Source organism: Cydia fagiglandana, chromosome 21 (assembly GCF_963556715.1).
Source record: "Cydia fagiglandana chromosome 21, ilCydFagi1.1, whole genome shotgun sequence".
In the NCBI taxonomy this organism is placed as follows: domain Eukaryota; kingdom Metazoa; phylum Arthropoda; class Insecta; order Lepidoptera; family Tortricidae; genus Cydia; species Cydia fagiglandana.
Window position 1 is genome coordinate 1,673,949 of NC_085952.1, and position 13,332 is coordinate 1,687,280.

Sequence of the window (13,332 nt, forward strand, 5' to 3'; positions counted from 1 at the left end):
AGACCTCGCTCCTCTGTACTGATTGACTTAAATTCATTTATTACTTTGTCCAGTTGAATTGATTCGAGAGGGGAGAGATCATGTTTTGGCACTATGGCACATAATGTTTTTAGTGACTCCGGCCTAAGTGATGTTTTCCTTTTTAGAAGGTGAATATCTTTTAATTTAAAAATATCTATTAATTCTAGTGTTAATATAGAATCCATGCCAAAAATGAAGTCATCAGATACTTCTGGGATTACCATAAACATGATATTATAAAGCATCCCTCTGAAATTGATTGGTAATAGGATTTTACCTATGACCTCAACGACAGAACGGTTTGCACAAGTCGCAGTTGTAGTGTAATTTTTTAAATTAAATCCTAAGTTTAAGAAATGTTTATGGTAATTGTTCCCTATTATACTTAAATTTGCTCCTGAGTCCATTAGACCTGTATATATTCGTTCTCGTACCTCAAAATCAATGTAAATTCTGTTATCTCCTTCAACCGCCTTTACACCAGGAGTCACCGCACCTAAATATAGTGTGTTTGATATTGTTTTGATGGCTCCTGGTCTATCTAGTTTTTTTGGGCATTGTCTGCTTCCGGCGCTGGTCTGCCCTTGGCAGGATTACATTTGTGGCAAGTGCTTGTAAGCACATTTTTCTGACCGCACTGAAAGCAAACAATGCCTGGAATAGTGCGGCATTGTTGGTATGAATGTCCCGATTTTTTACATTTTTTACAAGTAAGTTGGTTGTTTTTATTATTTACCTGTCTTTGTGTATTATTGCTCTTGAAATTTCTCTGATTATAAGTTTTAATTTCGTTAATTTGTTTTATTTGTTTTGTTGTTTTGGAATTACTTGTAGACCCAGGTAAGCCTGAATAAGCTTCAAAACGTTTGCCTATAGCAATAAGATTTTGGATGCTATTCGAGTCGTCGACAGCCAACAGGTGCCCATATGATGGCAAAATGTTATGTTTAATTATCTGCAGTAAGGTTGTTTCCGATAATTTTGTTGTCAGCCGCGCATTCATAGTTTGCATCTCCAATATGTAAAAATGTAATGACTGGCCTGGCGATTGTCGGTGTTCTCGAATAGTTTTTTCTAAAGTATAATCATTGTCTATTGATGTAAAAAACGATCTGAAAAGATCTTGCAATTCCGACAACGAGGAGACTCCGTCGCGTATGTGCCTATAGTAATCTAAGGCTTTACCGCTTAGTAAATCTGCAAAACATTTAAGCACTTTGTGCTCCGGAGTGTCTCGGCTACGTCTGTAGTCATCAATCCTAAGGAAGAAGTCGGTGACATCTGAGTCACCTGAAAATTTCAAATTCCACGACCGCAAATGGTCCTCGCGCAATACATGCACGATGCGTTCTGTACTGCCTGTAGTCCCCGTCGTAGGGGTTGTAGTGACTGCCCCTGTTAAGGTTGAGTTGGTTTGACGGACAAGGCCCGGAGCCCCCAAATATGGTAAAATAGACTCTAGTGGTTTTGGCGTGGATGGGCCGGGTAGGTGGGCGTCTGCAGCAGCACCCCGCGGTCGTGTATTGACATACGAAGGATTGAATCCTGTTAATTCACGAGTAGTGGTGGGGGGTTTGCCTTCCCTCTCACCTGTGTCATGGAATTCGTCCCCTTCCTCCTCCGACATGTCGGTAAGATTGCTGCTTTACTTGTGTCAGGGTGTGCACCTAAGTATTATAAGCTAATAACACTTCGGTAGATATATGAAGTATTGAAGTAAACTACCACTATGCTCTCGACTGGAGCGTGGTAGAAAAAATAATTTGTGGCTAAGCGCTATGCTAACTATTCATAGTGTAGCCTAATAATAATTACAATAAATAATAAATTTGCTACTCTGTCACAAGTAAAGTTACAAATTAAATGGTATTGTATTTTTTAAGACCTATAATTGCATTTAATTCTTTTTTTAACTAATACTAATTTTATACATTTATCTTATCGCTCTCCCAAGCTCACAGCAACCAGGTTGATATTTAAAACTTTTTTTCGGGCGCCATTGTCGTGTATAAAAAATGATGTTGTTGTTGTATGAGAAATAATAAGGTTTTTAAAATGTCTAAATGATTAATGGAAGTGATGCCTCGGATAAGATCCGCAGTAAAACATTTCACTTTTGGAGTGCAAGGGTCCTCTTGTTACTCTAACCTGGTTAATGGGAACTTGATAGGATATTGAAAAGATAAAACCAAATATATGACATGCAATTTAATACACTTCGCTAACTACTACAATGCACTCCGCTTTAGGGCGGGCGCTGCTCAGAATACAATCGGTTTCTCTAAACTGTCGGCGGTTATGGGGTGACACTATAGTAAACCTTAATCTACGATCGCGAGAGGGACGAGACGCGGGGTTTTGGCCAAAACCTGGGATAAAAGTCTAGTGCACTCACGGGTACCGAACGTAGCTATCATCCACAGGCCCGCTGGTATTTAACGCAGCGGGCGGATCGCTGACGGTGGGCGACGGGCGTTCCTCAAGCTCCGGCTTTGGCAAGCCCGGGCGAGAACAACCCGCGGCGCTCAGGAGTTCCACAAGAAGGACCCGCGCGATGATACCTCGGGATCGTCGGACCGCGGCAAGGCTGTCCGACACACGGCTCGCGAGTCAAGGCCGTGCCCTACGGCTTGATGGTGGCGCCAACGTGTCGCGCCTCGGAGTCGGCAGGCCACGCAAGTGAAGGGGAGGCCTGTGTGAAGCACCTCGGGATCGCCAGGCGGCACGCAGTCCACAGGCCTTGGAAACTGCGCCCTGCGGTGAAAACCAGTGTCCCCACGACGCTCAGCACATCAGGGAGCGCGCAACGGCGCTCGGAGCAACACGACCGTCGGCCATGCTTGCGCTCGCCGGCGGCACGGCAAGCACTCGGTGGGCTACGCCCTTTTCGCGCACAACACATACACACACGGCGCACTTTACATATATCCCAATCTTCCACCGGCCAGGGCAGGCGGCGGAAGGGGGCGAGGCGGTTTATTTCGATATTCAATTAGGAACTGTATAAATGCTAGCGTGCCCCAGTACCAACTCCCCATCCATTGTCGATTCTAGAAAAATCCCCAGCCCTCCGTTTCGATCCATATCGACGCATCAAACGTCAAACCAACTTAAACCTTTTCCAAATCATATGACTCTCGCAAAATATCAATGCTCATTAATACTTGTAATATTTTAAGTGGTTAATAATAATTACTAATAATTATATTTCTATCGTACGTTTCCTACCTTGTTTCATTCAGAATACCTTCTTTCCGATGCGGTAACTAAACGCATAGTCTACTCTCTGACAGTTCTCCTGTCAAAATTTCAACCTTTTCACACCTTCATATTCACTATTTATGTTTCATAAAAATTCCGAAAATGATTCTAAAATACTAATTAAATTAGGAAGTGACCTATTTGAGCAGTTGGGGTAGACCAGGGGGATCATTTTGATATGCATGAAGCCAGGTTTGGTTCGATAACCTCCGCGCAATTTGGGTGACAAGTTCCGTTCAAGTGGCATACTCTTTAGACTTGTTTCTTCGAAACCAGCTAACCAGGAGGCAGGATATGCTAAACAACCTACAGCTGAGAAGGTACATTATAGTTTTACATAAGTGTCATACTCTGGTGTATGTTATTTTGTTGGAAATGCGACAGTCATGTTGTACCGGTTATCTTGTATGGAAAAGCATGTATTTATCCTAGGCAAATATGTAGCATCGCTACACGTTGCAATTACTTTTTTTTGTAATCGGCTATTATGACTTTCTAAGAATTTTCAAAGCATTTGTAATGGATTTAAACTTTGAAGCCCATTTTAACCCTGTTAGGGGATGAATTTTACAAAACGCTGAAAGTACTTTTATTGTCTTCTAATAGTATCCCCAAATACAAAGATTCAAGTCCCGCGCTCGAAAAAATGTTTGATATCCATACAAACTTTCAACCCCTTTTTCACCACCTTAGGGGATGAATTTTCAAAAACGCTGAAATGAGTTTTCTTGTATTTTAATTTAAAACGTTTTTACAAAATTTCAAGTTCCTTGCTTAAAATAAAATTTGCACCCGCAGACGAACTTCCATCCCCTTTTTAACCCCCTTAGGGATTGAAATTCCAAAAACGTTGCAATCACTTTTTTTTGTAATCGGCTATTATGCCTTTCTAAGAAGTTTCAAAACCATTTGTAATAAGATAAGATAAGATAAAGATAAAAAATAGTTTATTCAAGTAGGCATATTACAATGCGCTTATGAACGTCAAATAAACCTTTACCGGCTCCAACCGTACACCTCTGCCCCGAGAAGATTTAAATCCCCCCTCAATTGGAGGAGGGTATCCCAATATGGGACCGGCAACAAACTCGGCGGGACACATCTTTAAATTACTATAGAATTCATGCAATTATACTCAGTGAGTACATAACTTTATAGAATTTGATATAAAAAATAAACATATATGTACATGAAATCACAAATACGTAGCTCTTTCAGAAAACATATCAAATCTTACAAAAGGAAAAGAAATTAAAATCAATAAAAGAAATGAGAATACATATTATATGAATCTGACTGATTGTTATGAGATGCTTTCATACAATTTGATGTGCTTTCTTACCTGAGCTGAGTCACCTTTAACTCTACACATAATACAATATTTTTAATTACTACTTGTCGTTATTACAGTTTCTGGTTTGGACCATGCATGTTTGTCTGTCAAGTAGTCCTCGACTCTGTAATAAGCCTTCAACATCAATGACTTTTTTAAGTAATTCTTAAGAGCTGGAAAGGGTAATCTTAAAGCATCCTCAGGTAACTTGTTATAAATGGATTCAAACTTTCAACCCCTTTTTAACCCTGTTAGGGGATGAATTTTACAAAACGCTGAAATTACTTTTCCTGTCCTCTAATAATGTCCCTAAATACAAAGATTCATGTCCCACACTCGAAAAAATGTTTGTTATCCATACAAACTTTCAACCCCTTTTTCACCACCTTGAGGGATGAATTTTCTAAAACGCTGAAATAAGTTTTCTTGTATTTGAATTTGATACTTTTTTGCAAAGTTTCAAGTTCCTAGCTTAAAATAAAATTTGCACCCGAAGACGAACTTTCATCCCCTTTTTCACCACCTTAGGGGTTGAATTTTCAAAAACGCTGAAATTAGTTTTCTTATATTTTAATAATATATCTTTTAACGAAGTTTCAAATTCGTAGCTCAAAAGAAAACTTTAACCCCATACAAACTTTCATCCCCTTTTTAACCCTGTTAGGGGATGAATTTTACAAAACGCTGAAATTACTTTTATTGTCTTTTAATAATATCCCCTAATACAAAGATTCAAGTCCCGCGCTCGAATAATTTTTTGATATCCATACAAACTTTCCACCCCTTTTTCACCACCTTGGGGGATGAATTTTCTAAAACGCTGAAATTAGTTTTCTTGTATTTGAATTTGATACTTATTTACAAAGTTTCAAGTTCCTAGCTTAAAATAAAATTTGCACCCGAAGACGAACTTTCATCCCCTTTTTCACCACCTTAGGGGATGAATTTTCAAAAACGCTGAAATTACTTTTATTGTCTTCTAATAATATCCCCAAATACAAAGGTTCAAGTCCCGCGCTCGAAAAATTTTTTGATATCCATACAAACTTTCAACCCCTTTTTCACCACCTTGGGGGATGAATTTTCTAAAACGCTGAAATTAGTTTTCTTGTATTTGAATTTGATACTTTTTTACAAAGTTTCAAGTTCCTAGCTTAAAATAAAATTTGCACCCGAAGACGAACTTTCATCCCCTTTTGAACCCCCTTAGGGGTTGAATTTCCAAAAACGTTGCAATCACTTTTTTTGTAATCGGCTATTATGCCTTTCTACGAAGTTTCAAAGCATTTGTAATGGATTAAAATTTTCAACCCCTTTTAAACCCTGTTAGGGGATGAATTTTACAAAACGCTGAAATTACTTTTCCTGTCTTCTAATAATAACCCTAAATACAAAGATTCAAGTCCACCACTTGAAAATTTTTTTGATATCCATACAAACTTTCAACCCCTTTTCCACCTCCGGAGGGGATGAATTTTCAAAAACGCTGAAATTAGTTTTCTTATATTTTAATAATATATCTTTTTACGAAGTTTCAAATTCCTAGCGTGTGATCCTCCCCAGCCGGACCACCTCGTCTGATTGCGCTCAGTTTTTAATGGCGAAATGTACCTCTAATGTACTTCACGTACCTCGTCGGAAATTGAACGTACCTCTGTAGTTTGGCAGATATATGCGTTTAAAAGGGGTCCGGCTGGGAAGTAGAATCTGCAGCCGGACCACGCCTGGATCCGCTGATATCTGTTATTTTGAGATATAATTTAAATAACAGATGAATGTACCTGTTACGTACCTCTGAATAAATACTTTTTTTATTTAAAAAATGGTCTCATAAATGGATTTTCATACATTTCATTTTTTGAGTATACTACGCGTAAGCGCCTGTCAAAAAATAATAGCAACAGAGATAGTAGAAAACAAATGTATTCAATTCGGGCAAGGCGTCTAACGTGACAACTAGATACAAATGTGGGTGGTTATAGGGAGTGTTTCAAACCGACACGAGTTGCGAATTGCCTTTTCGCACGTGTATTTTACAACGTTTTACAGTATACAGTTGAAATCATCAGAGATGAAGTATTTCTGTTGCCGCTATAACAAATACTAAAAACAATAAGTTAAATATTTAAGTTCATTCCATACAACAAACGTAATTTGTTTGCCGTTGTTTGCTCGATATTAGTGATAATACGGAATGGTACGAGGACCTTCGTGCACGAGTTTGACTCGCACTTGACCGGTTTTTTTGTTTCTTGCCATGACGCTCTATTAGACTTTTGAAACTGTAATATTATTGTATTTAAATGATTATCATTATTATTTCCGACTGAAATTTATATCCTATGTATAACTTAAGTACTAAATATGCCGGTTATACCGGAATATACAGTGTGGAAAAAAATTACGGAACCTGGAAGGATAGTAACTTAAAACCTTAAGCTAGCTCATTGTACCTACTTAAATTAAACATTCTTTTATTTTTAACAAGAGACAAAACTGCATTTAAAGCTTTTTTTTAAATTAGCTTAGAATAACGTAGCGTGTGTTTAAGTTTTAGAATTTTTGTTAATGATAACATTTCTCCAAGAAACATTAGGCAAACAAGAAACATATCCATAAAATCGAATATTTAGTACTCAAAAATAATTATTTTTATTACAAAAAAAAATGAAGAAAAATGAATATCTTTGAATGCAGTTTTGTTTCTTTTTAGAAATAAAAGAATGATATAGCTGGTGGTCGCTGGTGATCTGCCTAGGATTATCACCCCTTGAGGTTTGCACGATATGGCTGGTGTTCGCTAGGCAGATCATGAAATGGCGGCGTTTCATGATCTGACTGGCGACCACCAGCTATATCGTGCAAAACAATGTAATGGCGGCGTTTCATGATCTGCCTAGGAATATCACCCCTTGAGGTTTGCACGATATGGCTGGTGTTCGCTAGGCAGATCATGAAATGCCGGCGTTTCATGATCTGCCTAGGCATATCACCAATTGAGAGTTGCACAATATGGCTGGTGTTCGCTAGGCAGATCATGAAATGGCGGCGTTTCATGATCTGACTGGCGACCACCAGCTATATCGTGCAAACCTCAAGGGGTGGTAATACTGATAGGTAATCCTAGGCAGATCACCAGTGAACACCAGCTATATCGTGCAAACTAATGAAACGCCGCCATTTTATGATCTGCCTAGCGAACACCAGCCATATTGTGAAAACTATAGTTTGCTGCTGTATATATAGTTTTTACGCTTTCTTGTGAAAGAAAGGGACAAACTTCATATGTCGTCTCTCACTCGGCCCGTTTTTTCGCATAAATGTACGGTATTATTATAGTAATAGGTTTTTGCATTTACCTAAGTTTGATATATATTTGGCCAAACCAAAGTCAGTAAATAAGAACAAAAAAACTATACCCATCCTTTTCTTTTGGGTGCTAGTACTAATGTAAGACAAAGATAGTATTATGATTCTCTCTGTCTATATTTGAAACGACATGTAGTCCTTTGACAAACTATATAAAGTTGGTCAAGCAGATCTTGTCAGTATATAAAGGCGGCACATTTGAAAAATGTAGGCGCGAAGTGATAAAGTCTCATAGAAAATTTGAATTTCGCGCCTTTTCTACTGACAAGATTTGCTTGACCATCTATATGCTCTGGCAACACCCACCTTGTCATTAGAAAATTCCGGCAAATTTAAAAAATGTTTCATGATTGGAATTTCGCGCATTTTCCTACTGACAAATTAGATGTGTTAGATTACCTATAGGTAATGCAGGGTGGAAAAAATTGATGGGCCCTGGAAGGAAACTGCCTTCAAACCTTAAGTTATAGCGCATTATACTTAAAGGAAACATTCTTTTATTTCTAAAAAGAAACAAAACTGCATTCAAAGATATTCATTTTTCTTCAATTTTTTTTGTAATAAAAATAATTATTTTTGAGTACTAAATATTCGATTTTATGGATATGTTTCTTGTTTGCCTAATGTTTCTTGGAGAAATGTTATCATTAACAAAAATTCTAAAACTTAAACACACGCTACGTTATTCTAAGCTAATTAAAAAAAAAGCTTTAAATGCAGTTTTGTCTCTTGTTAAAAATAAAAGAATGTTTAATTTAAGTAGGTACAATGAGCTAGCTTAAGGTTTTAAGTTACTATCCTTCCAGGTTCCGTAATTTTTTTCCACACTGTATATTCCGGTATAACCGGCATATTTAGTACTTAAGTTATACATAGGATATAAATTTCAGTCGGAAATAATAATGATAATCATTTAAATACAATAATATTACAGTTTCAAAAGTCTAATAGAGCGTCATGGCAAGAAACAAAAAAACCGGTCAAGTGCGAGTCAAACTCGTGCACGAAGGTCCTCGTACCATTCCGTATTATCACTAATATCGAGCAAACAACGGCAAACAAATCACGTTTGTTGTATGGAATGAACTTAAATATTTAACTTATTGTTTTTAGTATTTGTTATAGCGGCAACAGAAATACTTCATCTCTGATGTTTTCAACTGTATACTGTAAAACGTTGTAAAATACACGTGCGAAAAGGCAATTCGCAACTCGTGTCGGTTTGAAACACTCCCTATAACCACCCACATTTGTATCTAGTTGTCACGTTAGACGCCTTGCCCGAATTGAATACATTTGTTTTCTACTATCTCTGTTGCTATTATTTTTTGACAGGCGCTTACGCGTAGTATACTCAAAAAATGAAATGTATGAAAATCCATTTATGAGACCATTTTTTAAATAAAAAAAGTATTTATTCAGAGGTACGTAACAGGTACATTCATCTGTTATTTAAATTATATCTCAAAATAACAGATATCAGCGGATCCAGGCGTGGTCCGGCTGCAGATTCTACTTCCCAGCCGGACCCCTTTTAAACGCATATATCTGCCAAACTACAGAGGTACGTTCAATTTCCGACGAGGTACGTGAAGTACATTAGAGGTACATTTCGCCATTAAAAACTGGGCGCAATCAGACGAGGTGGTCCGGCTGGGGAGGATCACACATTCCTAGCTTAAAAGAAAACTTTAACCACATACAAAGTTTCATCCCCTTTTTAACCCCCTTAGGGGTTGAATTTCTCGAAATCGCTTCTTATCTCTTGTACACTTTATAAATGCAATCTGGTGTGCAAATTTCAACTTTCTGGCTTTTGTAGTTTCGGCTCTGCGTTGATGAATCAGTCAGTCAGTCAGTCAGGACACTTGCATTTATATATATAGAAGATTAGAATTACCTGCACTATACCGACGATGATAGTAGCAACGGAAGAGTTCAGTTTAGCACCAGAGGATTCAAATATGTTGGCCATGTAGAATAGAACCGCGTTGATGCCGCAGAACTGCTGGAAGAACATCAGGGCGCAGGAGATGTAGAACGCCTTGAGGTTGCTGCCTTGGAACACATCCCGGATCTGGAAGGAAAAATCCAGAATCTTGGAATAGATATCCTTTAAGATGAAAGTGGCCCGCCCGCTCCGAAACCTATTCCCCATTTTCCTCTGGATTAACATGTTTGAACATGTTTTGAGCGCGACACTACTGCATCGGTTTTGACATTTTGTGGCAGTGAAGAATGACTCAACGTTAGACCGGGCCGTGTCCTGGCCGGAGCTTCTGGCGCATCGTTTTCTATGAAAAGCATCACGCCTGTCATGTCATAGAAAATTAAGCGCCGGAAGCTCGGGCCCGGGCACGGTCTGGTCTAAGGTGATCCTTCATGCAGACGGCGGTAGTGTCACGCTGCAATACTGTTGCAGTAATGCTGGTGCGGTCTGAATCTGAACGTCACCTGAACCCGTACCCAGTTGAGTGCAATGTATTATGCATGAGGTATTTATTTAGTGAATAAATTGGTAGTTCTCACTGTAGCGGTTTTCGCCATTGAAGCGGCAACTTCAGCAGCCATTACATCTATTTCGGCCTCCACACCCTCGCGGGACTGGCCACGGATCGTCATCAGACATGAGACAGCGGAGTCCCGGTCATCTACAGATGAAAAAATAAAAAAGTTATTCTTTTTTGTCAAAAATTTCATGTTTGATGTTTGTTTGATTTTATCGCTGACTGTACTTTTCTTTTAAAAGGTTACTAATACTCGTCAACGGAAGAATGTTAGAGTTAGACCAAGAAAAGTCTGCAGCGATTTTGATAGCCCACTCAGTGCAAGTGTTATTAATGTACACGTCTTATTTTCATAGAAGTTTGACATTTAAAATAACACTTGCACTGCGTGGGCTATCAAAATCCCTGCAGTCTGTGAGTGTTTAAAAACTGATATATTTACTTATTTTACAGGATTTTTGGTTTATTTCATTATTGGTGCCACTTATCACTGGTGTTTACGAGTACTAGATACTTACTCTTAGTGAGATGATAAATCGGTGTCTCAGGCATGAAGAACACTAGAATATCGAAGACTACCAGGCTGACTATAGCCACGTAGACAATAGCTCCGTAAGATATGTAGGGACCGATGACGTAGACCACCAGGAAACCGAGCGTGATGAATACTTGGAGAAAGGAGCCTAGGGCGCCGCGGCTGCTCACCTGAAAGACGAGTACAGTCGCCATCAGATATATAGGAGCGGCCAAGGTGTTCACAATATCTGAACAAGCACTCTAACGCCTTGACAATAGAGGCGTGCTCAGATATTTGTGAGCACCTTGGCCGCTCCGATATATAATATATGATGGCGACTGTACCTACAAGATGTTGTGCATTAGTACATAACGATACAAGTGCGGAAAATAGGAAATTCGAAACGAGTGGCGATAAATTGAAAGACGATTAAGGCCTGTGCACACCGGCATGCGTGTGCGTGACGTGTACGTAAAATGTTGGAGCCGCACACGCACACGTCACGCAAGCGGTGTGCCGTCTCTCATAAAGATCTGTATACTACAACGCCGCACGCACACGTGCACGTCACGCACACGCAGCCGGTGTGCACAGGCCTTTAGAGTTAGACCAAGAAAAGTCTGCAGCGATTTTGATAGCCCACGCAGTGCAACTGTTATTTATACGTCATAATTTCATAGAAGATTGACGTTTAAAATAACACTTGGGTGGGCTATCAAAATCGCTGCAGACTTTTCTCTGTCTAACTCTAGGTATCTACGAGATTAGTGCGCACTGTGACACTGTGCACTGAGACAGGCGTTTCGTTGTTCATAGCTCACAATATTCTCATCGGATCTATATCTGAATCCCTAAAGTATTTTCTCCTATCTTTGCATTCCCTAATATTGTTTGTCATAATGATCAGTTATCCTAACACTAAAAACCCTAATTTAGATTTTCCTAATTATTGATTACTTATCCTAATGTTATTAAGCATATTTTCTTTTTTGCGAGGGTCGCAGAACCCTAACCTAACCTACTTTTGTGGCATCTCTAATAAGGATCCGCCTAACCATTTATATCCGTGCATATCCGTGCATGCTAACCTAACCATTTTTCAGAACCTTGCATTATGGAAAATAACCGTTAGGCAATTGATTGTTAGGGCATCTGCCCATTAGGACAAGCCAGTTAGGGCAAGTGACTTTAGGACAAACGTTGTTAGGGATTCAGAATGACACCCATTCTCATCAAGCCTATCCCCATGGGTTGCGGCGTGGTGCGGGAAGAGGTACTTAAAGTGAACGGCGTATACGCATCGCAGCCCAGACGACCGGCGTAAGAGGAACGCCACAGCGGTGGCGGCCGCTATAAGGATTAGAGATGCACCGGATATCCGGTTACTATCCGGTATCCGGCCTATCCGGCCATTATTTAATATTCGGTCGGATACCGGATAGTAACATATTGCTTGATTTTGGAGTAAATTGGATTTAAGAAACAGACACGGTCATAATAGTACTTGATTATTATTTTAAAACAATTTAATAATTCCATTGACTTGCACGCGCACTCATTTCCAACCTAGAAATAAGTCCGCGTGAACGTTTACTAAGAAACAGGTCAACCCTGCAGAATGCGCACCTGAAAAACCGAAATGTAAGTATAGTTCCGCTGGCCGAATATGCGGCGGCCTGATACCGGATATTCGGCCGATGGACAGGCCGAATATCCGGTATCCGGTATCCGGCCAAACAACTATCCGTTGCATCTCTAATAAGGATCCGCCAGCGAAGAGAGATGGAGCGATTAGAAGAGAGACGGAAGACATGATTACATTCGAAGATACTCTTACCGTGGCTATCTCAGCGCAGTACATGGGCGTCACGGTGAAAAGCATGCCGGCACCGACACCCCACATGAAACGCCCGGCGTAGAAGTAGGTCTCAGAGGTTACTCCTGCTGCTATATGCACCCAGCCACCGAAGAGACGATGGAGCGATCAAGAGCGAGACGGATGACACTACCGTGGCAATTTCAGCGCAGTACATAGGAGACACGGTGAACAGCATGCCGGCACCGACGCCCCACATGAAACGCCCGGCGTAGAGGACACCCACGGTGGCGGCGGCCACAATTAAGATGTAGCCGATAAAAAGGGGGGTTGAGGATAGGATGAGCGTCCATTTGCGGCCGAGGCGGGCGGCTAGCGGGCCGGCGATGAATGGCCCTGGAATATTAACGTCAGGCGTCGTTTATTGACAAACAGTCATCACATTCAACAATCACAGTAATTACAATCAAATCCAAGTACAATTTAAACTTATGTTAGAAACAAAACT

General features: G+C 39.8%; 1 protein-coding gene across 1 annotated transcript in view; it reads right to left on the bottom strand.

The window, feature by feature from the left end:
* The window catches only part of LOC134675077 (facilitated trehalose transporter Tret1-like), a 43,903-nt gene that overhangs the window by 17,144 nt on the left and 13,427 nt on the right, over positions 1 to 13,332 (bottom strand). The window contains exons 3-6 of the mRNA XM_063533240.1: positions 13,018 to 13,220; positions 11,010 to 11,196; positions 10,514 to 10,635; positions 9,885 to 10,061 (exon numbers count right to left, since the gene is read on the bottom strand). Of these exons, the coding sequence (XP_063389310.1) occupies positions 9,885 to 10,061; positions 10,514 to 10,635; positions 11,010 to 11,196; positions 13,018 to 13,220 (689 nt within the window). The remainder of the gene's footprint in view (positions 1 to 9,884; positions 10,062 to 10,513; positions 10,636 to 11,009; positions 11,197 to 13,017; positions 13,221 to 13,332) is intronic.